General features: G+C 39.4%; 1 protein-coding gene across 1 annotated transcript in view; it reads right to left on the reverse strand.

Annotated features, from left to right (window-relative positions):
* The window catches only part of LOC107578307 (unconventional myosin-XVIIIa-like), a 34,291-nt gene extending 8,988 nt beyond the window's left edge, over window positions 1-25,303 (reverse strand). The window contains exons 1-35 of the mRNA XM_016264277.1: window positions 25,142-25,303; window positions 24,273-24,473; window positions 22,911-22,949; window positions 20,619-21,557; window positions 20,045-20,122; window positions 18,306-18,371; window positions 17,679-17,766; window positions 17,447-17,553; window positions 17,172-17,348; window positions 16,880-17,090; window positions 15,867-16,009; window positions 15,667-15,785; window positions 15,252-15,315; window positions 14,770-14,914; window positions 14,112-14,117; window positions 13,644-13,808; window positions 13,459-13,549; window positions 13,178-13,370; window positions 12,334-12,420; window positions 11,972-12,113; window positions 11,728-11,887; window positions 10,914-11,100; window positions 10,588-10,783; window positions 10,397-10,506; window positions 7,988-8,053; window positions 6,571-6,699; window positions 4,405-4,548; window positions 3,897-3,986; window positions 3,546-3,665; window positions 2,981-3,098; window positions 2,620-2,747; window positions 2,273-2,427; window positions 985-1,108; window positions 625-825; window positions 89-199 (exon numbers count right to left, since the gene is read on the reverse strand). Coding sequence (XP_016119763.1) covers window positions 89-199; window positions 625-825; window positions 985-1,108; window positions 2,273-2,427; window positions 2,620-2,747; window positions 2,981-3,098; window positions 3,546-3,665; window positions 3,897-3,986; window positions 4,405-4,548; window positions 6,571-6,699; window positions 7,988-8,053; window positions 10,397-10,506; window positions 10,588-10,783; window positions 10,914-11,100; window positions 11,728-11,887; window positions 11,972-12,113; window positions 12,334-12,420; window positions 13,178-13,370; window positions 13,459-13,549; window positions 13,644-13,808; window positions 14,112-14,117; window positions 14,770-14,914; window positions 15,252-15,315; window positions 15,667-15,785; window positions 15,867-16,009; window positions 16,880-17,090; window positions 17,172-17,348; window positions 17,447-17,553; window positions 17,679-17,766; window positions 18,306-18,371; window positions 20,045-20,122; window positions 20,619-21,557; window positions 22,911-22,949; window positions 24,273-24,311 — 4,938 coding nt within the window. The 5' untranslated portion in view covers window positions 24,312-24,473; window positions 25,142-25,303. The remainder of the gene's footprint in view (window positions 1-88; window positions 200-624; window positions 826-984; window positions 1,109-2,272; window positions 2,428-2,619; window positions 2,748-2,980; window positions 3,099-3,545; window positions 3,666-3,896; window positions 3,987-4,404; window positions 4,549-6,570; window positions 6,700-7,987; window positions 8,054-10,396; window positions 10,507-10,587; window positions 10,784-10,913; window positions 11,101-11,727; window positions 11,888-11,971; window positions 12,114-12,333; window positions 12,421-13,177; window positions 13,371-13,458; window positions 13,550-13,643; window positions 13,809-14,111; window positions 14,118-14,769; window positions 14,915-15,251; window positions 15,316-15,666; window positions 15,786-15,866; window positions 16,010-16,879; window positions 17,091-17,171; window positions 17,349-17,446; window positions 17,554-17,678; window positions 17,767-18,305; window positions 18,372-20,044; window positions 20,123-20,618; window positions 21,558-22,910; window positions 22,950-24,272; window positions 24,474-25,141) is intronic.
* Window positions 25,304-26,890: the final 1,587 nt, after the last annotated feature.

The following is a 26,890-nucleotide window of genomic DNA, read 5'->3' on the forward strand; positions in this document are numbered from 1 at the left end:
CTACACACACACATTTCAAAAGAGCCATTAGGAAACTTGGAGGTCTCAAATTGTGTGATTTGATTGTGTTCAGATCCTGTTTGTTCACCTTCTTACAGCAGGACAGTCTGATCTCCTCCACTTCCTCGTCTTTACTGTCCAGCTCTTTAGAGTGCGTTTGTTTCAGTCTCTCCATCTCCATTTCCAAACGGAGTTTAGCCTAAATAACACACACAGATCAGATGAGGTTAACTGTTGATAATATCCTCTGAAAAATAAAAAGTTTCCAAGTTTTACTTTTCCACTCTTCTGCAATGAACGATGTTATTTTAATATTATTTACATACTAGTATTTATAAATATATTACATTTTGCTTTTATTTTTCATTTTTAATTTGAGTTCAGGTTTTAGTAATTTTTTTATATTTTTATTTAATTTTATTTTTATTACAGTTTCAGTTTTCAGTTACATTTATAATTTAAGATTTTCATCTAATTTTAATTTATTTCAGCTTCCTTGTTTCCATTAATGAAAATTATTTTTAATAGTTTTAGTTTTAGTTAACAATAACAATGGCTCTGAATAGAACACCATATAATTCCGAGTCGCTATCCATCTTTGATTCGAAAATTTTTAGCTTGTACCTGTTCCAGCATCTGAATGGTTCCAGCCTGTTCATCAAGCTCCTCCTCTTGATCTTTGACCTTTGCTTCCAGGTCACGCAGTTGCTTCTTAACCTTTGCGAGTGAAGCCTCGTCTTTCGACTCCTGAGACGAGAGATCCTGGAGCTCGGATTCCAGCTGCTCTACCTTCAGACTGACCGTACACAGCTCTGTGTCCTTCTCCTGTTTGTTAAATTATGAATTTTGTCATTAGCTGATGGTTTTGTGGTTTTATCAAAAGCAATTTACCATAGACTTATTACAGAAACCTGAAGTTATGTAGGCATCTTGCTACATAAGGATGCGAGAGAGAAACATTCACTTATCTATCTTGAGTCTCACCTGTAGCTGTTGTCTGATTGTAAACACCTCACCAGTTAGCACATCTCTCTCGCGGCCCAGTTTCTCCCGCTGGTTCCTCTCCTTCTGTAGTTCCTCTTGAAACTGGTTCTTCTCCACATCAAACCTACGAGAAATGTCAGAAGATAGACAGGTTTTGAGACATGTAATTTCAAGAGCAACATGATAATCTGCTCATATCTACAAAGGTCATAATCTAGCAAACACAAACTTCAGTCGGTAGGCATTCAAGCAAACATTTCCTCATCTGCTTCTGATTTTGTAGATTTTCATCTGCATTGTTAGTAGAAAAGTGTTGGATTTTGAGTTATGAGTAAGCCTCTTTTTCCTTTTTCAATTCTCCAGATGCTGGAAATTCTGTGAGCAAAATTAAGTCTATGCATTGAGGTTACTCATGAATCGTCAAGCATGTTGAGATTTAGTTCCAGCTCTATGTCTGATCTGCTATGTTTTTTAGCTATGAGCAACATCAGCCAAATACTAAACACACACACCCAAATAAAAACAGTCCAGCAATAAACAAACCCAACCACAAGCTCAAACAACCAGACAGTAAATGAACAGTAAATTTATAAATAACAAAACACTCAAAACAGTAAATAAACAGCCCAAAAAATCAAACAGTAAATAAACGGCTTAAACAACAAACAGTAAAGAAAGAGCTCAAATAGAGATGTAATCATACAACAAACAATCAATTGAGATATCTAGGAATAAACAATGAGTAAACGAACAGCTCAAACTATAAATGAACAGCCCAAATAATCAGAAAGTAAACAAACTGCTGAAACCAAAAGAGTAATTAGACAGTAAATAGACAGCTTTAACTAAACAGCTAACAAAAGACAGTAATCCGACAGTATATGAACAGCCTAAACGGCACACCAAAGACAGTAAACAAACAGATTAAACAACAAACAAAAGACAGTAATTAAATAAACAAGCAACTTAAACAGCAAACAATCAAACAGTAAAGAAAGAGCCCAAACAATCATACAGTAATCAAACAACATAATAAACTGTTTACTGTTCTGTATGATTGAACTAACTGTATGATTAAACAATGAGCAAACGAACAGCCCAAAAAATAACGTAAACAAACCATTGAAACTATCAAACAGTAAACAAACAAACAGCCCAAACAATCAAACAGTAAATGTATGGCCCAAACAACCACAGAGTAAACAATAATCAGAAATCTCTATAATCAGACCCCGGCAGGAGACTGAAGATACAGACTGAGGTATGTGTGTGTATGATTGGCTCTTACTTCCTCTGCTTTCTCTCAAGCTCATGGTTGCGTCCCTCTTGATTTTCCAGGTGCAGTTTGGTGTCTTGCAGTTCAGCTGCCAGCCGCTGGCATTTCTTCTTCAGCTGCTGGACTGAACGCTGGGACTCCTCGTGGTCAGCCTGCAAGTCCCCTAACTTCACAGAGAAAGAGACGGGAAGGTGAAGTTTATAAAAGTCTAAAGATTTTATAAACCAGTGTTGCTGGTCAGCGTCAGAGTATCGTTTATTTTAGCAGAGTTTGAATTCAGATAGATTTCACACTGTGTGTAGTCTGTCAGCAGGCCTAGTGTTTGTGCACTGTGTGTGTATTTACTGTGCGATACTAACTTTTCTCTCCAAGTGTCTCTTGTTCTGTTGTTCTGTCTCCAGCTTGTCATCCATCTCCTGCTGGAATTTTTTCTTTGTGAATTCTGTGTCTCTGATGACACGTTCATATTTCAGCCTCCATTCACCTCCTGACATGCACAAACGCACAGAGACAGACAGACAGATTTTTTCAGAGTTGTTGTTTTGATGAGCTGTTTGTGTGTGTGTGTGTGTGTGTGTGTGTGTGTTTTCAGCAGTTTTTGACCAAACTGGCCCTCTTTCCATTCCCAGCAGCCAAAAAATGCTATGTTCTTATTAAAATAAAGCATTTTCATAATCAGCTTCAAATGCTGTCTGATTGTGTTTCTTTTTTTTTTTTTACCAGAATCATCACCATCATTGTCCACCTCGCCATTGAGTTCTGATGCTTGGAGGAGTCTGGCCTCCATGATCTCCATCTCCATGGACTCCATCTGTTTCTTCACAGCGTCAAACTTCCCCTGAGTTTCAGAAAAAGAAAAGAACAGGTATGTTCTACAGCAGCCCACTCACAAAATATACTCCTACCACAACTTTCACAGTTTATTAAAAACTATAATAATCACTAAAAAGCAACTCATAATTTAAAGTAGTTCAACTACAGTAAATCTACACTTATGAAAAAAGTACTTAGCTAAACTACAAGCTACTAGATGCCATATTGTTTACCATATTAAAAACAAGTGATTTTACTTAGTATTTTGAACTGTTACTAAACAGCAGCATTTTACTAAATATTGTACCAAAAAAAGTCATAAAATGTTATCTTTAAGTTACTGGAAAGAACAATACTATTTTACTGAATTATGTTACTTAAAAACAGTTAGCCTAGTAGCATCTGTCCTTTAGTTAGTTACTCCCATCACTGTTTAATAAAGACTGAAGCAGGATTGATTGTGTTCATGTACCTGCATATCCTTCATGTCCTTCTCCAAACGCAATCTCTCGCTTGTTTCCGTCTCCAGCAGCTGGGATGTGGACTCTGCAGAATTTCTCTCATCTGAAAGTTCTGCAGTCAGCTCTGTGTTCTACATAAACACAAGGCTTTCTGCATTTTTATATTTTCGTTAAGACCTTATCAATTAAGACATTATCACTTACTACTTTTATTGTCTAACCTTGTGGAGACACTCAGCCTATCTAACTCAAAAATAACATCCATTGCTTTCTCAACATTTCTCTGGTTTTCTTGAAGCAGGACTGCAAAAATGAGGCCCTGCTTTGCATTTGAAATTAAATAAGATGCTTGCATCTCTTACTCGGCTCTCCAGACGATCCGAGGTCAGCCGTAGCTCATTTCTTTCCTTCTCCACTTTCTCCAGCTTCAACTTCAGATGCATGATCTCCTCCTACAAGTCAAAACAACAATTTTATCTCCAGCAAAAGATAATACTGAATATTTAGATAAGAACAAGACAATTTTTGGCCTGAGGCTTGCTGAGCTAATATTATATGATCTGGTGTTTTGATCAGGAAAGATCTTTCTGCCTTCAGGTGAGTTCAGGAAGGGGCCAGACAGCAATGTTGCATTTCTGAAGCAAATGCTTTGAGCTGGGATTGAGATGTGATAGCAGCACGAATCAAAGAGAAGTCTCAGCTCTAATGCTGATGCAACAAAAGCCCTCAGATCATGTCATCTTTAAGGCAAACGCGTCCACACACATACACACACGCAGATAAACCTTCGAGCTCTACTGTAAACTGACAGAAGCTTTGCATAGCGAGCAAACCATGGAATGAAATAAAGAGTAAGATGGAAAGTCTCACATCTTTTCCACGAATCTGTTCTTCGGTGAGCTGAACCTCTACTAAAGGTCGTACTGTGGTGAAGAGCTTCCACCAGGGCCAGTCCTTCACACCACGATTCTTCTTAATGTTCTTCTGGACACAACGGATGGCCAAATCCTGGATCTGAGAGACAGAGAGGGATTTCTTTTAGATTATTTAAAGTGAAAGTTCATCTGAAAAATTAAAATTCATGTTGTTATAATTTATTATAGCACATAAGTCGTCATAGGTCGAAACTTTCAAGCAGCCCCAGTTTTTATTCATTTTCATTATATAAAATATACAGTGGCCCAAATATTCATCAGCTTTTATGTTTTAGGGGGGAAAAAGCAATAGAGGTTTGGAATGACACGAGGATGAGTAAATGATGACAGAGTATTAATTTTGACTGAACTATTCCTATAATTTCTGCATTACATGGGTTCAGAACAGGCTGATGATACAGATCTCCATCTGTGAATGACATGACGGTTGCTTTAACAGCGCGGCATAAAATGATTAATGTTCCTTTGCAAACACAATCATAAAAGCCACAATCATAAAAGCAAACCAAAACTGTAAATCCGACTGGAATTAATTAAATGCACGAGAGAGGGGTTACATTGGTGCCGTGACCCGGATGGGAGTGAGGATTAGGGGGGTGAGTGTAACGGAGGCCAGCGAGTAGGTGCTGTGCAGATAAACCTCAGTCCCCTGATCTCAAGAGACGCACTAGCGACTGATGCTAGTAGCTGCAGTCTTTAGCCTCCTTGTTAGTGCGTCCGCCTCCCATGCCGGAGACCCAGGTTCGAGACCCAATCGGAAGGAGAACGAGGCGTGGCGGTGAGGACCCGGGAGAGAGGGGTTACACTAATAATTCTAGGGAGACTATTCGCAGGAGAGCACTTAAGAGAAGTGTTTTTTTTTCAGTATTAAAATACTTTCTACTACAGTTTAATATACAGAGACAAGTAAGTAATTTGTAGGTTGATTCCCTCAAAAAGTGTAAAGACTTCTGTGGTGCTTTCAAAACATTCTTCGGTTTGTTTGAGCTGCACATCACCAGCAACATTGGCTCAACCAATGGATTGAGTTTGGGGCAGAACTGTTTGTTTGGCTGACCAATGGGAGACGGGGGGAGTTTTTTTGTCTGCAGTTCTGCTCGGTGACACTAGTGTTGCAGAAATTACATGCTTCAGCTTAAATAAAACCTAGTCACCTCCGCAAATGCTCACCTGCTCAATGCTGTGCATTGATGTGTGTATTTTACTCTTAAAGCAGACTGACATACACTACTGTTGGAAAATTCTGGGTGAGTAAGATTTTTTTTTTTTGAAGGAAATTAATACTTGAATTCAGCAAAGACGCATTGGGTTGACAATAATGCTGTTTTTAAAATTTTGTATTTTAATTTTGTCATCAGTCTGCAGTTCTGCTCGGTGACACTAGTGTTGCAGAAATTACATGCTTCAGCTTAAATAAAACCTAGTCACCTCCGTAAATGCTCACCTGCTCAATGCTGTGCATTGATGTGTGTATTTTACTCTTAAAGCAGACTGATATACACTACTGTTGGAAAATTCTGGGTAAGTAAGATTTTTTTTTTGAAGGAAATTAATACTTGAATTCAGCAAAGACGCATTGGGTTGACAATAATGCTGTTTTTAAAATTTTGTATTTTAATTTTGTCATCAAAGCATTTTGACAAAAAATGATCACTGTTTCCACAAAAATATCAAGCAAAACAAGCGTCTTCAACATTGATAATAATAAGAAATGTTTCTTGAGCACCAAATCAGCATATCAGAATGATTTTTGAAGGATTATGTGATACTGAAGACTGGCGTAATGGCTACCGAAAATTCAGCTTTGCCATCACAGGAATAAATTACATTTTAAAATATATTAAAATAGTTTTTAATTGTTATTTTAAATTGTTATAATATTTCACAATATTACTGTTTTTACTGTATTTTTGAAAAAATAAATAAACAAATGAAGCCTTGATGAGCATAAGAAACGTCTTTCAAAAAAAAAGGGGGAAAAAAAAACTTACCGACCCCAAACTTTTTAACAGTAGTGTAAGAGACATAAATGTTGAGATTCTGATTGATTGACATTGTAATTTCAGCTCAGGACTGAAGCAAAATGGAAAATTGACTTTACCTTCCTCTTTTTGAAGGCCTGTCGAGACAGAAAGCCCCTGCAGGTGGCCTGGAACAGCGTGATGTTCTGTCTGGTGTGTTCATCCCTCTGTCCCTCTAGTTTAGCCACTGTTCCAGCCCTGAAGAACACCTAACAGACACACACACACACAAACAAAGCTGTGACAACAGCAAAGAGAGCATGTTAAAAGTGCATATTATGATGGGCTTAAAATGTCAGAGTAGAATCAAAGAGACACAGATAAACTCATAGAGAATCATAGTTTCAAACAGAGACAACTTTTATCTGTAATATAAGGTTCATAAGCACATGGATGTTTTTCGTAATTAATTACCAAAATGTTGCAGTATCAATTGCAATTTAAACTGAACAAGAGCTGGCTTTCCTTTACACTACAGTATCAGTTTTCTTCTATTTATTATTCATCAAAGAAATACATATTTAATTATATAACATTATTTATAATATACTATATTTTGTATAATATTTGAAATTGTATTTAAATTATATTTTGTTTTTATTGTTTATTATTTTCATTATAAAGTTCCATTTTAATTTACATGTATTCATTTAGCTGATGCATTTATCTTTTCATATCTATCTGATCTGATGCACATAGTCATGAAATCAGATTAAATTTACTCATGAGACATGCATTTGAGAAACAGCAGGTGTAAACGGCAATCTGTCTCACCTGATGGATGTTAAACTAGATATAAACAACTTGAGGGTTTGAAGAGAGCAAAAATAAAGAAAACTCTGAAATCACGAAATGTTATTACACTCATGCAATAATTTTATCTGGTTTCATACTCAAAAATAGAACATCTGACCACAGCAGTCTGAACGACTCAAGTGAATCAATGTCCATTTAACTCATGTTTGGTTTATTTTTTATTGCAAGTAACTGTAACAGTGCAAGTTGTGCAGAACTGACAGGAGATGTTGGTGGAGTTGTAAATCAGTATGTTTTGTTGCTCGAATCCTTTGTGAAGGGCCACAGACATTGTAATCCATTTCTGAGCACAGTTCGGCTGCCACAAAATAATTACTAACTATTCCAACTTATAATACGGTCCAATAAATCTCCATTCTTCTGGGAATGCGCCAGGCGGGGCTTGTTTACACACGCCACCATTTTTTTTTTTTTCTGGTTCGCTGTGGTTTTCCAGCTGATGGGATTAAACTGTTGAGTGCCAGCGTCTGTTCACACTGATTAGGACAGCATGAAGAACCAGGAAAGACACAAACAAACAAAGCAGCTCACGATTCCAGCCGATGGACCACGCAGTAGCAGACAGAAAAACATGCAGATGAAATATCATCCACTGCATATAATTTAAAATTTGACTCACCTGCTTCCTTTGACGCTTCCGAAGTGATAAAATGAACAGTAAATTGTGTATGTGTTACTCACCCTGCTCAGGCCCATGTGATAGCTGCTCTTCTCTAATTCCAAAGACTCCAAAAGCTCCTCTACTGCCTGCAATGACAAACACACTGTCATGTCTAGTTCACTCAGTGTACATTACAAAAACACTGCTGACCCCTGTGTAGGCCTACTGGACACACACACACACCGGTTATTCTCTGCCGTACAGTCCCCAAACTGTCCAGACAACCATCAGCCCTCACCGTGACACTGACACTGTCTTTGTCATGCGGAAAGGTCTTGAGAACTCGATCTATCTGAAAGGGCCCATCTAGATTACAGCACTAAAGGGGGCGCTGGCCCCTAACAACTAAGGGGCCATTGTTCGAATCGCTTCACAAAAACCTATCCCCTGAGTCGTTTTGACTTCCTCTGGGACTTGAAACGCGACTGACCTTCTCTGCTGTGTCACAAAAAGAGGACGGTCATCTTTTTGTATCCTTTTTACTCTGAAAAGCTGATGGTCAGAGTCTAAAATTGACTTTTAACTACACCTGTCAATTGACCTATCAGTAAGCCCCGCCTGCGAACGCAGACAAACAAACAGAGTTGCTAACTGTCTTACAAATTGGCAGCTGTCAGTGTGAAAACCTTGTCCCTATATCTTTTTGATAAATTTTGGACACAGAAGGACCACCATTCATGTGGGACTTAAATATGCCATGGAGGGATGTATAAAAGATTTTAAAATAAATATTTTGGGTATTCATTTGGAAGCGAGGGTTTACAGATCATAATGCAAGTGGGAGAAACCTGATGTTACATTCGTCACGATCGCAGATAACAACATCCCGGATCAACACTGTTCATGTATATTGCAGGGTACGACTAAATTAATTTACATTTAACCAGTTTAAAGGGGTCATATGATGCTTTTTTAAAGATCATTATTTACGCAAGAACAGTCCGCTATTTAGGTTTGTATGGACTCACTAACTTTAATGTTTGCTAGTTTTAGCCAGAGATACCTTGCTAAAGTACAAGATGACATTAACGTTCTGCTTGAGCAGATGAAAATTGTAACTTAATGAGAGTATGACAACCAGAAAACAAAAGTTTTTGTCTTCATTGGGATTGGGGGTGAATACTGTGGGACATTTTGCTCCGTTTTGTTTGGGTTTAGGAAATAGAATAAAAGAAATTCCAATGCCTATCTTTTCAGGATACCTGGAATCACTGTTACAAGTACCCCAGGCACATCATTTTTCCATTTTTGAAGCATGAACCCCATAAAAACGATGCGAGCTTCGGATCTTCCAATGTTTCTCTATGGCGCTGAAACCTACAGATGTCCGAGTTCCGCTCCCCATGCAACTGATACTCGACTGCCATTGGCTCATATGCGTTCGAGGGGAGGGGCTTACCGATAGGTCAGTTGACCAGCAATTAATATTTCAAACTGCCCATGAAACTTTATTTTGTATTATTTTTTGATGTTAGGGTTAGGGACAATGTGATTGTTTAGCTGTTTAAACAGGTTTGTACAAGTCAAGAACATGTGCTCGTTTCTGTGAGTAAAAAATAAAACATAATAGTGTACATAACAGGGATTTTATGTTTCACAATTTTAGTTTTTTATATCTCACAATTGCGACTTCAGTATCTCAAAATGACTTTGTTTTCCACAATATGAATTATATCTCAATTGCAACTTAATTTCTCATAATTGCAATTTCTTATCTCAAAATATGACAATATCTCACAATTGTGAATTTCTTATAATTGCGATTTTACATCTCAGAATTGCAACTATATCTCACAAGTTTATGTTATATCATCAAATATTACTTTATATATCACAGTATGTCTATTGCGGCTTCATTTCTCATAATTGCAATTTTATATATCGCAATTTGATGAAATACAGTATCTTCCAGTTATATCTCCTCACATTTCCTATTTAAGCTTCCAATCGTCTCATGAATAACACAATTTTATTTACTTGGCAAAGCCAATTTTTACTTGCACTTGGCACTGGCGAGAGTTAATCCTGGACTCTGCCTGCCGTGTACATGCCCAGGGCCACAGTGCAAAGGTTTTGTATATAACTCTCCTTTCTCCTCGGCTAATCACAGGGCCAAAACGAGATTAGGAGACCCCTGGACGGAGGCATTTTTCTAGCTGATAATTATAGTACATTTGGGCATTTAGTAAGCACTAAAGCCCAGAGCAATTACTACATTTTTCCTGTCTGCTCTGCGTATTGATTCAAGTCAGAGACCCAGCTGGGGTTTCTCGATTAAGCCATCACAATAACCCTGATTACCCAGAGTTCATTCTGTCTTGGACTCACAGCACACAAGAGCGAGAGGAGCCCAAAACTTCATTTCGGTCATTTCTAAAGCCTTTGTTCTATTATTTTCATGCTCATTATTCTCTTAATTAGCTACTCACTCGTTTCTCATCCTTCACAATGTAGTTTCGGCCCAGTTTCTTGGTCAGGTGAGGGGCCAAAACGTCAAAGCGTCTTCTGAACTCAGAGAAGACCATGTGATCAGGGTATCCTGCAAAATGCATGCGGATATTCAGCAGGAAATAACGGAGAGGACTTGATTTTATCTATTTGATTGGATCTCTCTTCTCACCTTGTCTGTAAATCCTCAAGCTGTCCAACAGTTTGAAGCCATGGATCTGGGCCCTGAGCAAAGCCACATCCATCTGCATGAGTCCAGGGTCACAACTCTCCTCTGGGGACCCTACGGCCCTCAGAACCTCCGCTCGGGGTAACAGACAGTGGACAAAGTGAACCCTGGATCTGCGGACGGTGTCCAACAGTGCATCCTGATCAAAAGAGAAATACACCATGTGTATTTTTTGCCATTTCTTGCCATTAATAGGGAAATTGAACAATTCCATCAGAGAACAATTTTCAACAACTAGTATTCAGTGTAGGACCCTCTTGAAAACCTACCACTTGGAGTTTAATCTGAAGACAGAGAGACTTCTTTTTGACAGCTGCCATGCCTGTGGTGAAGGTCTTCCTCATGCTGGTGGCCCGACGCATAGCGAGCTGAGAGACGCCCTCCAGTCCAGCGATGGAGCCTGTCAGAACCGCAGCACTGCTGGAGCGGCCCACAAACATCCCACTGATGCTCTTCCTGTCAGGAACATACAGTGAAAATTTGAGTCTTGAGGGGAGTGCGATATGTATAGTCTACAATAATAACATGTTTATTGTTTTAACTATGTACGAGCTGACACTGTGTATGTTACTTGCAAAAAAATACTGTTTTCCTATATAATAGCACAATTATGAATGTCATATATGTCACACGTCATAAAATGTCATATGAATGTCATAAAAAAATGAGTTAACATTTTGAGTTGAATTTTAGACACAGTAGTCAATATTTTGTTTTTGCTTTATTTTGTCAAGAAAAATGTGTATCTGAGCAACACATAGCAGTGCTTAATTACAGAATAAATCTGCATTTTGAACAAAACAGTTTAAAGAATGATTCAATGACTGAATGAATCTGGTGTTTAAAAGAATAATTTGAATGACTCAATCACTAAACTCATTAAGGAGGTGAATTGCAGCCACCAACTGGCAGTTTTAGTTTCAGATGTAAAATATAATTTTTTTTAATGAAATCAGTTTAAGGTGGCACATCCCTAATCTGATGTCTTGACTGTCAGCTCTTGTCATTCATCTTGAATTTTAAAAACTATGTTTTTTGACTGATTTACTGAAGTGAGTGCAAAGGGTTTTGGGTAGGTCTTACTTCTGGGAGTTCTGCAGCAGATTGGCTGCGTTCTGGGGCGTGGGATTTAGCCTGGCTAGGTTCAGCCATCCACGAGTGTCATATTCCACCCAGTCTGTCCCGTGACTGTGGCCGAGTAGGAAGTGATGTGTGTTTTCACTTTTAAGCACCACTGTGTGACCTGCAGAAAAACAATGCATAAATCGGTCTAGGGCAGAATGTAAGTGTGTGAGTTTGTGTGTTTTTGCATGTTTGTGTGTGTGACCTGTGCTCTCTCCCTCTGCAGGGCCATAGTAACTGAAAAGTCGCTGAAGGAGTGTTTCCTCGGACCCTCCCGGCTGCAAAACCTCCTCCTCCATCAGCCAGAACAAACCTCTGGCCTCATCTGTCCGGGACAGAGCACGTACCTGAAACACAGACATGAATTTCCACAGTTAAATAATCATAGATTTGCCCTACGTTGACAGTGTCATTTCCATTTTCAGTCTTCAAAAAGTTAAATCTTTTGTATTAAACACAAACACAGAGATGGAAATAAAATTAAGTACTTATCCAGCGTTCTTATTAAAATAATCACACAGACTTTAAACATCAGCAGTTTTGACTCATTTAGAAAGTGCATCTCACCAGGGTCTGACTGGAGGACTGATCAACCACAGCTACTGAGCGAGAAGGGCTGGGCTCCAGGTCATCCAGAGTGATCTCAATGTTTTCCTGTGGGAATATATATTTTAGCAAGGATGCAAATTGATCAAATGTGAAAGTAGAAAGCATTTATAATATCTCTATTTCAAATAAATGCTGTTCTTTTGAACTTTCTATTAATCAAAAATCCCTCTATGTTTTTAACATGGATAATAACACAAAACGTTTCTTGAGCAGCAAATCTGAATATTAGAATGATTTCTGAAGGATCATGTGAGACTGATGCCTGGAGTAATGATGCTGAAAATTCAGCTTTGCCATCACAGCAATAAATTACATTTTAAAATATATTCAAATAGAAAACAGTTATTATAAATTGTAATAATATTTCAAAATGTTACTGCATTTTCAATCAAATAAATATAGCCTTGGTGAGAACAATCATCTTACCATAATCTTACCTTCATAATATAATTATTGATTAACAAATGAATTGTCTAAGTATAGTGTCACATACAGTAGACATCCTTGGCACCATCTTGTGTCATGAGCTTTGTGTTTTCAAGATTCTATGTGAAGTTAAAAGTAGTTCAAGACCCCTGCAATGCATTTTATTGTATTATTTTTTATAATTAGTTGTAGTAAAATTTCAGAGCAGTAGTGCACTGCTCCACAGTCCCATTCGGTAAAGGCAAATTGCTGATAAATACAATAAATAAATAAAGCAGTGGTAAATCAACAGCCATGTAATTTAGTGTTGTAAGAAGAACTGTGTTTGACAAAAATATGTAGACGTTTGGTTGTTGGTTATGGGTGTTTTGCGCACCTCTTTGTAACGCTCCAGTTCCCGTATGAATGTTTGCTCCTGGAACAGCATCTGCAGACGATCCTGAGCGTAATTGTGACAGAGCTCCTCAAACGTGGCCCCGCGCTGGTTCTTCACCTGACGAGGGTTCTGGAACCCTGGTGTGTCCACAATCAGCAGAGAACAGAGAGAATGCTGACTGGACTTCAGCGCTCTGAAAGTACAAAAATACATCTGAATTCATCTCTTATTTGATAAATCTAGTTGCTCTAGGTAATCACCAGTTACTGGTTATGGATTACCTGTTAATGAGAGAGATGATGAGTGTGAAAAGCTCGGCGTATAAACCAGATGCCATGAACTCCAAACACTCAGCTGCTGTTGCTTTAGACACTGAAACGCACACAAAAACACATTTTTTTAAAGTCATAAAATAGGGAAGCATTGATCACATATTTAAGAATGTTAACAAAAAAAACAACAACACCTGAGCTATCCGTATCATCCGTACTCTGCCGGACACTTGAGGAGCGGGGAAGGGTGCCCTTGCCCTGCGTTTTAAAGATGGCGGACGACAGCTCTTCCAGCGTGCAGCCCAGGAGATATGCTGCTTTTTGTGCCCACTCATGCCTGGCAAACTGCTTTCGGCCCGCTGAGGGGTCAGAAAGCCACATTCACGAAAGAAAAGCAGTGTTACCACAAAACATGCCACATTATGGTGAACTACAATAGGTAGTCAAGTGTCCAGAACAAGGAGAAACTTTCATCTCCAGGATTGATGATCAAAGAGAACAAACATTTTCATTCTGGCATTCAACATCAGAGTGGAAACAAGCTCAAAGGCAGATGAAAGATGAACACACAGTTCTGTTAAGATGCTAAATAAAATAAAAATAATAAAACCCCCTGCCTTCAGTCTAAAAACTGAAAGAGAAAGAGAGAGACCTGCATTTACCTGCATCTGTTTATGTGTTATGATGGGGGCAGCATGCAACATCAATATGCAATAAAAACACATGATTGCAATGGTTAAAACACAAACACAACTTTTATACACACACACACACACAAAAAACATGATTAGTGGGATAGCCCACCCCATAATAAAAATTCTGTCATATTTTACTTGCACTCATGTTGTTCTAAACCTATATTGCTTGCTTTCTTTAGTGGAACGTAAAAGAAGATGTTTCTAAGAAAGTTGGTATCCAAATACTTTTGGTTTCCTTTGACTTCCATTGTATGGACAAAAAAATACAATAGAATCAATGGGAACAGAAACTGTTCGGTTATCAGCATTGTTCAAAATGTTGGTTTTCACTGAAAAAAGAAATGCATACAGGTTTGGAATGACATGAGGGTTAGTAAATGATGACTGAATTTACATTTTTGGGCAGATGATACCCTTAAATACTGAAAATGACTGACAAATGCTTTTAGACATCAAACACACACACTTAAGTCTAAACAGTGAAGCATTTTCTCAGTTACTACTGACTCTCAGTGGACAGATTTTAAAATGCACTCTGTGCAGTCAGACATGCTGTATTTTACTGCGTCACACATTCAGATATTAGTGGTGGTTTAGACACTGCAGTAGCTGGTAGCTTTACCTTTGGTGGCCCCAGCGGCCCCGAGGTGGTATATGGCCCCTAAGATCAGCCACACGTTTTTCTGTTCTTCAGCAGAGATGCCCAGGACCTTCATGGCAGCCTGTAGCTTAGTAAACTGCTGAGCGGCTTTCTGCTTGTCCTCGGGCTACAGAACATTTGACGTATGATACAATGTACACTCTTAAAAATAAAGGTGCTTCACGATGCCATAGAAGAACCTTTTTGTCTAAATGGTTCCATAAAGAACCTTTAACATCTGAAGAACATTCTTTGTGGCGAAAGAAGGTTCTTCAGATTACAAAAAGGTAAGAAAGAGATGGTTCTTTAAAGAACCTTTGACTGAATGGTTCTTTGTGGAACCAAAAATGGTTCTTCTATGGCATCGCTTGATGAACCTTTTGAAGCACCTTTATTTTTAAGAGTGTATACAGATAAAATAGATAAAGTGTGTGTCTAATGATGCCACATGTGGTTTTTCTTACCTTCGAGTGAGGGAGGAGCCCAAACGTGCTGTTCTCAGCAAAGTGATTAAAATGAAGTTCAGTCCTGAAAGGCATAATATTTCATTAGCTGATCAACTTAATTTCCTGCTATGATCAGAATAATTACCTGCTATGACCATTTGCATGCCAAATTTGCTATTTAGTATGCCAGAATATTACAAAATGGCACGTCAAAGGTGGCTGGATAGATTTATGCAAGACATATGCATTTAGTATACATGCTTTTTAGGTTAATACACTGTAAAAAAGATGACCAGTAAGTCAGGTCAACAATCTTACAAGATTTAACTAATTTTTTTAATTCAGTTTAATATAATCTTTGATTATACTTAGGCACCTAAGGTAGCCACTGAATTTAAGCTTTTTAATTGAAGTAGATAAAAAAAAATGTCACATTATCAGAGAACAAATGAAATCTCGACGTTCTGCTCCAGCCATCAGATAGTAAAACACATTGAAGCTTGATTCTGCTTCTGGTCGTCTGGTCACTCTGAACTTCTCCAGCAACATGGTCTGTTTGCAAGACATAAAGCAAATTAGAGATAAATCTCCCAATGTCTCAAATTATGAGTAATTGCCCTTGCTGTACCGTACCTGAACAGAGGCAGAGGCCACCTGTCCTGCCTGGTCGAAGTCAAGAGAGACTATGTGTGAGAAGCGACTGGCGTTCACATTCAAAGCTGTACTGCAGTTCCCGAAAGCCTCCAGAACCGTGTAGACTGCCTGCCATTTCTCAGCTGTGGGGAGGGGACAGTTCATAATGTTTTAATAAAATCATAGAATTTATATACAAAAAAACATATAAAAAACATTAATTAAATAAAAATTTAATTTAAAATTAAACTTAAAACTTAAATTAAAAAACTGTTTTCAAAAAATAAAATAAAACAAAATATGAATATTAAATTAATATGAAACTTTAAAAAAAAACTAAAATCCTTGGCAACTAACTGAATTAAGTTTAAGTATTAAAATGACTAAAACTGAAATAAAAAAATATACAAACTAAACAAAATGACAAAATTTCTAAAACATTAACATTAAAATTTTAAATTTTAACAAAAACTGAAATTGATCAAAATAAAGGCTAATTAAAAATAAATAAATACTGCATTGTATGTAAATAATCCTAAAACAACACTGAAACTCAAACACACATTATATTTTTATTAGCTGAGTCCAGTGTAATATAATATAAATGTAAATCCAATATAATATATAACACTTGAATGTAGTGTAGAAATATATGTAATTAATAATTAAATAAAATAACATTAGTTCATTAGAATAACTTGAGTAATCATATCACTTGACTAACATAAAGTATGAACATTTATTAGATAGATAGATAGATAGATAGATAGATAGATAGATAGATAGATAGATAGATAGATAGATAGATAGATAGATATTTTTATGTTTATTTATTTTATTAAAATTATGATTTAAAAAATTCAAATAGAAAAATAGTGACTTATAGCCACTTTTTGGTTTAATCAAAAGTGAAAATGTTCTTTGTTTAATCAAAAGTGAAATCAAAAGTGAAAATGAACTCTGGGAAAGCTGAAAAGGAGAGTGCTATATTGGGTCCTCCTCGTCTTCCTCACCTGAATACACCTTTCCACTGCCGGCTGCGATGGTGACCAGGTACTGCAGCAGGTACTGGCAGTTAGTGGTCTTTCCACTGCCACTCTTGCCCAGCAGCACGATGGTCTGATCCTGACGTGTGGTCAGCAGCTGATGATACGCCGACTGAGCAATAGCGAAAATGTGAGGGGCTGTTTCCTCTCTCCGGCAGCCCTTAAACATCTGCATCACCTGATATAAACAGACCATGTCACTCCATCTCTCTCTGCCATAACTTTGAGGTCATTTTAAGACTTTGTGTGAAGTTCGTACCTTCTCTGAGTACAAGGCAGGGGTGCTGAGAGGATTGATCACCAGCAGGTTTGGCCCAGCGTAGGTGTGAATGAGGTTTCCACCATAGCGCTGGCGCAGGGTGTGAAGGATGCTAGATTCGTTGAGGTACAGAAGAGAGGAAAGATCCTCCACTCGATCATATGATAGAGGATTTGCCTGACAGACAGACAGATGAAAGTAATTAAACAGGTTTCTTGGCTTTTGCATGAGTAATGTCACATGTTTATGTCCATGTGGTTAGTGACTCCGCCCACCTTCTCCACATCATCCTCGTCCACTTCCAGTACGGTCCCATCATGCTCCAGTCTGACCTTTACTTTCCCCTCTGGGAGAGAACCAATCTCCATCTTGAGCTGTGTGGCTACACAAACAAAACCAACATTTATTTACTTACTTTAAATTACTTTTTATTACTTTACTTAACTTTATTTACTGGACATGAATAGTCAGATCATAATAGGAGTAATGAACTATGACTTCACTAACCCAACGAGAAGCCATCTTTATGGACAAGCCAGACTTTCTCAGTGTTGTACCAGGCCTTCTCTGCAGCAAGCTGCTCCTCCGTCTTCACCTGCAGCAGGGAGTGAGAGAGATTGTCATACACACTCCAGTCACAGAATGTGAAACACTATGGGTTTCCAGTCCATGGACTGAATGCGATTCAGTTCAGATTTTCAGTTTAAGATTAAATGTGACAGAGAGTGATAGGTGTGACTTTAGAAGTGGTCGCTGCTAATATAGATATAAATTAGACAACATATAAAATATGAAGCATTTATACACAACAAAACAGCTAGAGTCATGTTCAACACAGAATGACATACACATTCAACACACAAAAAAAACAGCAGAGCAATGCACATCATTAGGTTGAAGTCTATCTAGCTATGGAAAATGAATCAATATTCTCTTCACACATCACAAAGAAAACTATAACACACAGAAAACTACAAATAAACATGCACATATACACCAAAGTAGAATTTGAATGGGAAATGTGCTTTGGTCCAAACAGGAGCTCTGAGGTGATAAGGTTCATTCAACGGCACAACAAAACTCAACTAAGCTTTACACATAAGCAGAATTACACAGGCAACGCAGTAGCCAGACCTTAGACAGACTGGCAGCTTCATGTGCAGCCTGCAGGATAGCCACAGGATCTTCAGCTGCCTTGGCCTGCAAAGGGCCGGGAGAAGCACGAGAGCAGAAGTCAAAAAGTCATAAATACACAAATACTCAAAGGATAAAGTCATAAATACACAAATCCTCACAGGATAAATAATAACAGGGAAAGAGGCAGGTAAAAATGCACCTTAGTCAAACCCCATATTAATGTGAATTTAAAAGGGTCATATGAAATATTTCCTTTCTCTTTGGAGTGTTACAAGCTCTTGGTGCATAAAAAAGATATGTAAAGTTGCAAAGACTAAAGTCTCAAAACCAAAGAGATATTCTTTATAAAAGTTATGAGTCAACCACGCCTGCCTAAAACGGCTCGTTCTAACACGCCCCCACATGTCTACATCATGATGTGGGAAGATTTGCATAACGCCGCCCAAATGTTCACGCAAAGAAAGAAGGTGTAACTTTGATTCTCGCTGTAGTATTGTTGTTGCCGTGTGTTTCGTTGTGAAAGCGAAACTACTTAGAGGACGATATCTGCTTCTTCATGCCTAGAGCTGATCTGTGCTGGTCGCTGAGGAAATACATCAACTTCGCGCTCTGGATCGCCGGATTGGCTTTCACCGTGGACGAAGCGGAGTCCAGCCCGGGGTCGTCACATGTGGTTGCCGCAAGCCCGCCGGCCTCCGCTCACTCTTGCCGCCGACCTCCACTCACTCTAAGATGTGTGCAGTGCATTTTATGGAGGACTGTTTCCTGATCCTGGGAGAGTAGACAACAATGCCGGCTGTTCTGACTTACAGTCTGTAAGTACATTTTCATTTAAAGGATTTGCCACTGATGATTCAAACGCGAGTTTTGAGCAGTGTAGAGTAGCACTTATTGTTTGTCATTTCTCCGATCCCAAGTGCAGATATGGTTTTATGTTTACGCGGCGTGATGCAAAGTAGCGCGTAAAAAGACAGTATTATTCATTAAAATCCGTCATTATGTCCCCACTGGATGCAACAAATGCCTCGTTTGTAATGGGTTTTATTGGTTTTGTCTGGTCGTGCCAGGAGACGGCATCACAGTATGGTAAGGGGCGTAACATTTCCGTCACACGCTTGAGGTATCCGGCCAATCACAATGCACTGGATAGCTGGCCAATCAGAGCACACCTCGCTTTTCAGACCGATGAGCTTTGTAAAAATCTACGCATTTCAGAAAGGCGGGGCATAGAGGAGAAACAATAATGTACAGTATGTGGAAAATAATGTGTTTTTTTGCCTTAAACCGCATAAACACATTTCATTACACCAAATACACAAAATAATGGTTTTTTTTAGCAACATCATATGACCCCTTTAATAGAAATCAACAGGAGAATAAAACACTTCATATAAGAACTGTGAAAATACGAAAGAAAGAAAGAAACGGCAGAGGTTAAGGGAAATTTTTGATTAATTTCCAAAGCAACAACAGAGAACGGCACATCCCTGACCAGGATCAGCAGTGTGATTATTATCTAACCACCTGATGCTAACATTACAACCAATGCAAGACCAAGCCTGACACAATAGTATAACCACTAACAATTGTTAACAGCTGAAAATAAGCAGTGAGACATGAACACTGATGATGCAGAATACATTTAACTGACCGCATATCTACTTTCAGGCAACACATATCTCTCACAGCTGAATACCACTGTCTTACACAAACATCTTGGCAGTTGCGGGACACACCTGTTGGTTGGCGATAGTTGAAATCTGGGATGGAGGTTTTCCAGCGAGAGCTGCAGAAGGTTTTGACACCCCCTTCACCTTCACACACACAGCACTTGTCAGTATGTGTGTATGCAATGCCAAAAAGTAGCGAGATAGGAGCCACCACATTACAACTCCACAAGAAGTCTGCAACTGACATGGTCAGCACTGATGCAATATTAGTCTGATATGAGGTCACGCTGCAGCCAACAAAAATGTTACCTCAACTTGCAGTTAAAGCCATTTGAGGGGTTGACAGAGATGGTGTGCTTTAGAAAATGATCTCAAGAATCAAAAAAGTCACTTCCAGCAACATTAGTTGACATGCTGAACTCTTGTAGACGTCAGCTGGTTTCAAAGTTACTGCTTCAATCCACTTCAGAAGGTTAAAGTGAGACAGCAGTCAAAGTCTTTATGCAAGGGTGAGAAAAAGCATTTGACATGAGATATGGCAAGATATTAGTTCTGCAGTGAGCTTTGCAGAGTTTCATAACATTGGCCTGCTGAGCAAACATGCATTACTAAAGCATTCAGAAACACATGCAGTGAGTACCTCTGGCTTTCGCACAGCAGCAATCCGTGGTACAGGAATAAAGCCTGCAGGGGGTGCTAATGGGTCAACTTTGGGCTTGGGGATAAATCCTGCCACTGGGGCAAAAGGGTCTTGCTTTGGGGTGGGAACAAATCCCACTGGCGGTGCCAGAGGATCAGGTTTGGGCATAAGCTGAGTGGAAGGGTTTGGTTTAGGAGCCAGCATGAATCCCGCCGGTGGTGCCAGAGGATCAGTCTTGGGTGTAGGTTGAGTCGAAATGTTTGGTTTAGGAGCTGAGTTGAATCCCACCGGTGGTGCCAGAGGATCAGGTTTGGGTGTAGGTTGAGCAGAAGAATTTGGTTTAGGAGTTGGAATGAAACCAGCAGGTGGAGCCAACGGATCAGGCTTGGCGACTGCAATGAATCCAGTGGGAGGGGTAAGAGGATTCGGTTTAGACGGTAAAAAACCAACAGGAGGGGCAAGAGGGTCAGGTCTAGGAGGTGGACTGATTGCAGGGGTGGATGGTTGGGCTTCTTCTGAGGCAGTTTCACTTTCACCAATCTTTTCTTTGCTTTCCTCTTGAGGTTCTTTGCGTTCAGCAGCTTTCAATCGAGAGCGATGCTCTTTAGTCTTTGCACGGCCCATTAGGCTGGTCAACCCAACAGAGAGGGCATCTCCATCCACAGAGCTGCGAGCTTGCAAGGGGCGACTTGTTCTGGGGACCGAAGTGGCTGCTGACGGCTTTTCCTCTGACCCTGCTTTGTGCGCCAGGTTTAGTCCTCTCCTCGCCAATGTGTCAGACTCAACGCTGCCATGTCGTCCATTCATAGAGTCGCTGCTTCTCTGGTCTACAGTCAGTGGCTGCTCTGGATTCACCGCTGTTGATGGTTCACCTCGGCATCGCTCAGTTGAGCCACTTACTGCTGTCTGAGACTGACTCATACTGTTCTCACTGTCCGACTGTTCACAGAACACACATGTACAGGTCACCACAAAAGAAAAAAAACCTATTAAACTACACACTAGCAGCAAGAACTAAAGGTAAACGTTCACATCCCTTGTAACCTACAATAGTACTATTTCTAGGTTCACAATAGCTACGATATAATTCCACAAGCAAAAACCTTTCAGAGTTTCCTGAATTTCCCAAATTATGACAGATGGGTGCCATTCTGGATATCAGAGGGTCTTCACATTCTCCAGCCCAGTAGCAAATACTGAAAGTTCATCTGAGAAAGACTTTTTAATTGCACATGGCCAGACACTTTGCAGTTCTTTTCTCAGCACAGTCAGGCAGGTTAACAGACAAACCCAGTAATTAAGGTCACTGCAGTGCAACACTGGCTCACAGCCCTGAAACACAACTCTGCAGGATCAACCACACGGCTTTTGTAGTGTCTCTCTCACACTATACACAATTCAGAACCTGGAGTATTGTAAAGACCTCACAATCACCTCACAATATAAAATAACAAATTAAAGTGCACAATTAATGAAAAGATACTAGGAATGAGCTCTTATGTGGAGACAGACCTTCATGTCTATCCTGAAGGTGATGATACTGGTGCTCTTCCAGTTGTGCACGGCATTCTGTGGGACACTGAAAGTGACAGCACTACTTTGAGAGCGCTGGACAGGCCTCCAGCCCGGTGCCTCCATGATGACTTGCAAACCTCTCACACATTTGCTTCACACATTCTTAGCTCAGCATCCTTCTCATGCTCCTTCCCTCTCTTTCTTCCTCCAGCTGCCCCTCCCACTACAGCAGTGATTGGAGGACAAAAAGGGCAGGGTGCGATGCCATCAGGCCCCACCCACTGGAGTACAGCAGCAGTACAGTTCTAAACAAACATCCACATACATTCACTCTCACCTTCTTCTCCAAAAATTATCTTTACCCCTGCTAATATTCACATTTGAGCATTTAGGACCCTAAGTTAAGAAAGTTACTTCTACTCATTTCTACTTCTACTGTCCATTAAAATGTTATCTTTCATTTAATGCCATTCTACTAAATTTCAACTGGATGAAGAGAAGAAACAGATTAACTGCTTTCATAAGGTAATTACAGACAAAGTACAGGTTGGAAGCAAACAGCTGTCCTAAAAGAAAAAGATCACCATTTTCTGTACAAACCCCATCTTTAGCACCTCCTGATGATATAAGTGAAGTAAACACACAGGATGTGTTTTAGAGTGAACCACAGCCACAATAACAAATGCAGAGTTCTGTGAGATGTAATCTCTTCTGATCTCAGAACAGACACCCATCTGAAATCCGAGTCAGTAATGACGATGCTGCTCAAACACTTACATTCGAGCTTTTTGCACCTGGGACATTTTCATCTTTCACCTGAAGGAAGGCAGACAGAGACAGGAAAGTTAAACCAGAGATCAGACCCTCTAACCTGAGACATTGTGTGACATTGTGACATTCACACATTTGCTTCAGACACACACAATCTTAGCTCAGCATCCCTCTCGTGCTCCTTCCCTCTCTTTCTTCCTCCAGCTGCCCCTCCCACTACAGCAGTGATTGGAGGACAAAAAGGGCAGGGTGCGATGCCATCAGGCCCCACCCACTGGAGTACAGCAGCAGTACAGTTCTAAACAAACATCCACATACATTCACTCTCACCTTCTTCTCCAAAAATTATCTTTACCCCTGCTAATATTCACATTTGAGCATTTAGGACCCTAAGTTAAGAAAGTTACTTCTACTCATTTCTACTTCTACTGTCCATTAAAATGTTATCTTTCATTTAATGCCATTCTACTAAATTTCAACTGGATGAAGAGAAGAAACAGATTAACTGCTTTCATAAGGTAATTACAGACAAAGTACAGGTTGGAAGCAAACAGCTGTCCTAAAAGAAAAAGATCACCATTTTCTGTACAAACCCCATCTTTAGCACCTCCTGATGATATAAGTGAAGTAAACACACAGGATGTGTTTTAGAGTGAACCACAGCCACAATAACAAATGCAGAGTTCTGTGAGATGTAATCTCTTCTGATCTCAGAACAGACACCCATCTGAAATCCGAGTCAGTAATGACGATGCTGCTCAAACACTTACATTCAAGCTTTTTGCACCTGGGACATTTTCATCTTTCACCTGAAGGAAGGCAGACAGAGACAGGAAAGTTAAACCAGAGATCAGACCCTCTAACCTGAGACATTGTGTGACATTGTGACATCTGTCCCTGCTCTCTCTCTGTTCTCTCGATATACAGTTTATGCACTAGCGATTCTCATAGAGGCGGACATCAGACAGTTCATTATCCCTCTGTCAGACTGAAGATTAACCTCTGTCTTTCTCAGTTACTAAAGACCAGTACAGCTAAACTCTCATATACATGCACCTGACACTAATTCAAAAGCTACTAAATGTGGACAAGGGAGTTTCTTCTGGAGAAATGCAATACTGAGAGAATGCAAATGATTTGTGTGCGAATGCAAAGTTTCTTGGTGGAATGCAAGACTTTGTGCGAGAACGCAAATGTTTTGCAAGCGAACACAAAAGCATTGAAATATTTTTTTTCCACTCATGTCATACTCTGTAATATACAGGGCAAACAATCATATATCTTACTATGAAGAAAAATCTGGTTCTATTTCACCTGTCCTGAGCAGACAATAAATTCATGAACAATAAAACATAAAACAGTACTTCCCTTTTTCTCCCAAAATGAGAAACGAGATGAGAAGGCCATGGAGAAACAGACAGTTCAGGAGAGGAGAGGAAAAGGAAAGGGGAGGAGGGGAAGCCTGGTTTGGGGAGAGGCAGAATACAGGATTGATGAAATGCAGGCAGTCTTACCGGGTTGAGGTATTGGGGATAATAGGACCCTACACTCAACGGGTAGAATTAATAGCTACAAGAGAAGAAATAAGGATTAATATCTAATCTGTTAAATGGAGTAAATGTAAAGTGGGAGCATCATTTAGGCTTTCAGCATGACACTCGGTTAGTTAAAACACAAGAGATCAGTGACTCAGCACTCCATTGCTGAATTGAAGCTTTCTGAAAGTATATCTAAAAATGAAAATTCTGTCATTGTTTCCTCTTTCTCATGATGTTCAAAACTTGTTTTAGTCACTCCTAAATATCAATATAATGAATGTTAATGACGAGTGGGGCTGTCAATTTCCAAAATGACAATAGAAAATGGTTCACATGACTCATGTGTTATATTACAAGTCTTCTGAAGACTGAAAATGAAGTTGCTATTTGGAACGACATGAGGGTGAGTAAATGATGACTGATGAGAGAGGTGGAACACAAACTTAACAGTAGTACAAAGATAAAATAAAGTGAATCAAGCTTCACATAAACAAAAAAAAATGCTGGAAGAACAGATTTGTAATGCAAAAACGACCGGTCTGAAAGTGAAAGTGCAGTTAAGGGCAACAGGACTGAGCTTTCATGACACACCAGAACATTCACTATAAATAGAGCACATGAGAAGAGGCCTTAATGTGAAGTAACCAGCACACACACACGAACGGCTGTCCGGAAGTCTTTCAACGCTGATTATTGTACCTGTCAAACACAAAGTAGACACATCAGATTTCCTCTGTTATGTTAAGCAAGTGTTCGGGTAGCAATCCATGAGCAGACATCTTGAGCAGAGCTCAACGTGGGGCACGACGTTATGACAAGGACGTCAAGCAAGAGTTCAGGCTTGGGAGGGGGGATAACAGCTGCTTGAGGACACTGAGGATATAAATAACCATGCAGAGCCCAGTACCCCCTGACCACACACACACACACAACAAACTGGATTCAAGCAGCTTAACTATTCTTTCAGAAAATCCAGCCAAACTCAATTTACAAACTTCGCCAACAAAGACAACATGTTTAAATCCCACCACAAGGGGGCAACAAAATGTGTGACTAAACAAAATGCTGCTGTTTCTCACAGATCCACCAGAAGGTGATGTTGTGCACATCTCTTGAAGAGTTCATTTCTGTTGGCCTGACTTAATTAACGTTAGTATTTTAACAAACCCTCAACCCTAAGTGTTTTAAGCTTTGCCGTGTAACTCATCCAACACTGTCCCATCAAATCTAGAGACCAGAATATCATCACTGAGCTCTTTTAACTTGTGTAAACAATAAAATGAGTAAGCAATCATCCAAAACACCCTAGCAACTACTCAGCAACGTGCTAAAAATACTCAAAACACTTTAGCAGCCAACAACTCACAACATCATAGCTTGGTGATAGTAACAAATTTTTGCTTTAGAAAATGTGCAAATCCATTTTCATCTTCAAGTTTCACTGATTCAGTGTGTAAGTTAGAAGTAAACAATTCATGCTGGTGAAATTTATCAAATTAATATTATAGAGTTACAGTCAGCCTCTGTGATTGGTCAGAGTTGACAGTGTGACCGCTGATTGGCTGTTCTGCAACTAAGGGGTGGCACAAAAAAAGGGGAATAATTTGTGTTATTTCAAAATATATCAGTCCAAAAATACATACATATATATATATGAAGATATAATTGTTTTAAAGTAAATTTGTAGCTGTATCACCCGGCACTGCTCATAACACACACAATATTGATAATCAATTACTTCATACAAACCCACCATGAAGCCTTATATTCTGGTGGGGTTGTAAGCCAGTCAGTCAGTTTAGGGGAAGTTGTGGCCTAATGGTTAGGGAGTCGGACTCGTAACCCAAAGGTTGTGGGTTCGAGTCTCATACCGACAGGGGTTGTCGGTGGGGGGAGTGAATGTACAGCACTCTCTCCCACCTTCAATACCACGACTGAGGTGCCCTTGAGCAAGGCCCCCAACTGCTCCCTGGGCGCCGCAGCATAAATGGCTGCCCACTGCTCCGGGTGTGTGTTCACGGTGTGTGTGTGTGTTCACTGCTGTGTGTGTGCACTTTGGATGGGATAAATGCAGAGCACTAATTCCGAGTATGGGTCACCATACTTGGCCACATGTCACGTCATATCATATCATATCAGTGCTACCAGCCTACCAAGCAGGACACAAACAGGCTAGCATTGTCTATGGAGGATGGCGCGGAGGGCTTCTTAATCTGATTAGCTCCCCATACAGATGGATCCCCTCTCTCTGTGTGGTCTTTCCAAGGAATTATTTTTCTTTCTTTCTATCTATCTATTTTATTTTATTTTTTGTCTTGTCTTATAGTTTTCACTGAAAGCAATTCTTCTGCATTCAGCGCACATTATTCAGGACTTTCATACTATAAAATGGACACTCAATGAAAGACTGATGTGAACCTTATCAAACATTCTTTCATTTCTCAACTA

The sequence above is a fragment of the Sinocyclocheilus grahami genome, unplaced genomic scaffold, assembly GCF_001515645.1.
Source record: "Sinocyclocheilus grahami isolate Dianchi unplaced genomic scaffold, SAMN03320097.WGS_v1.1 scaffold32.1, whole genome shotgun sequence".
In the NCBI taxonomy this organism is placed as follows: domain Eukaryota; kingdom Metazoa; phylum Chordata; class Actinopteri; order Cypriniformes; family Cyprinidae; genus Sinocyclocheilus; species Sinocyclocheilus grahami.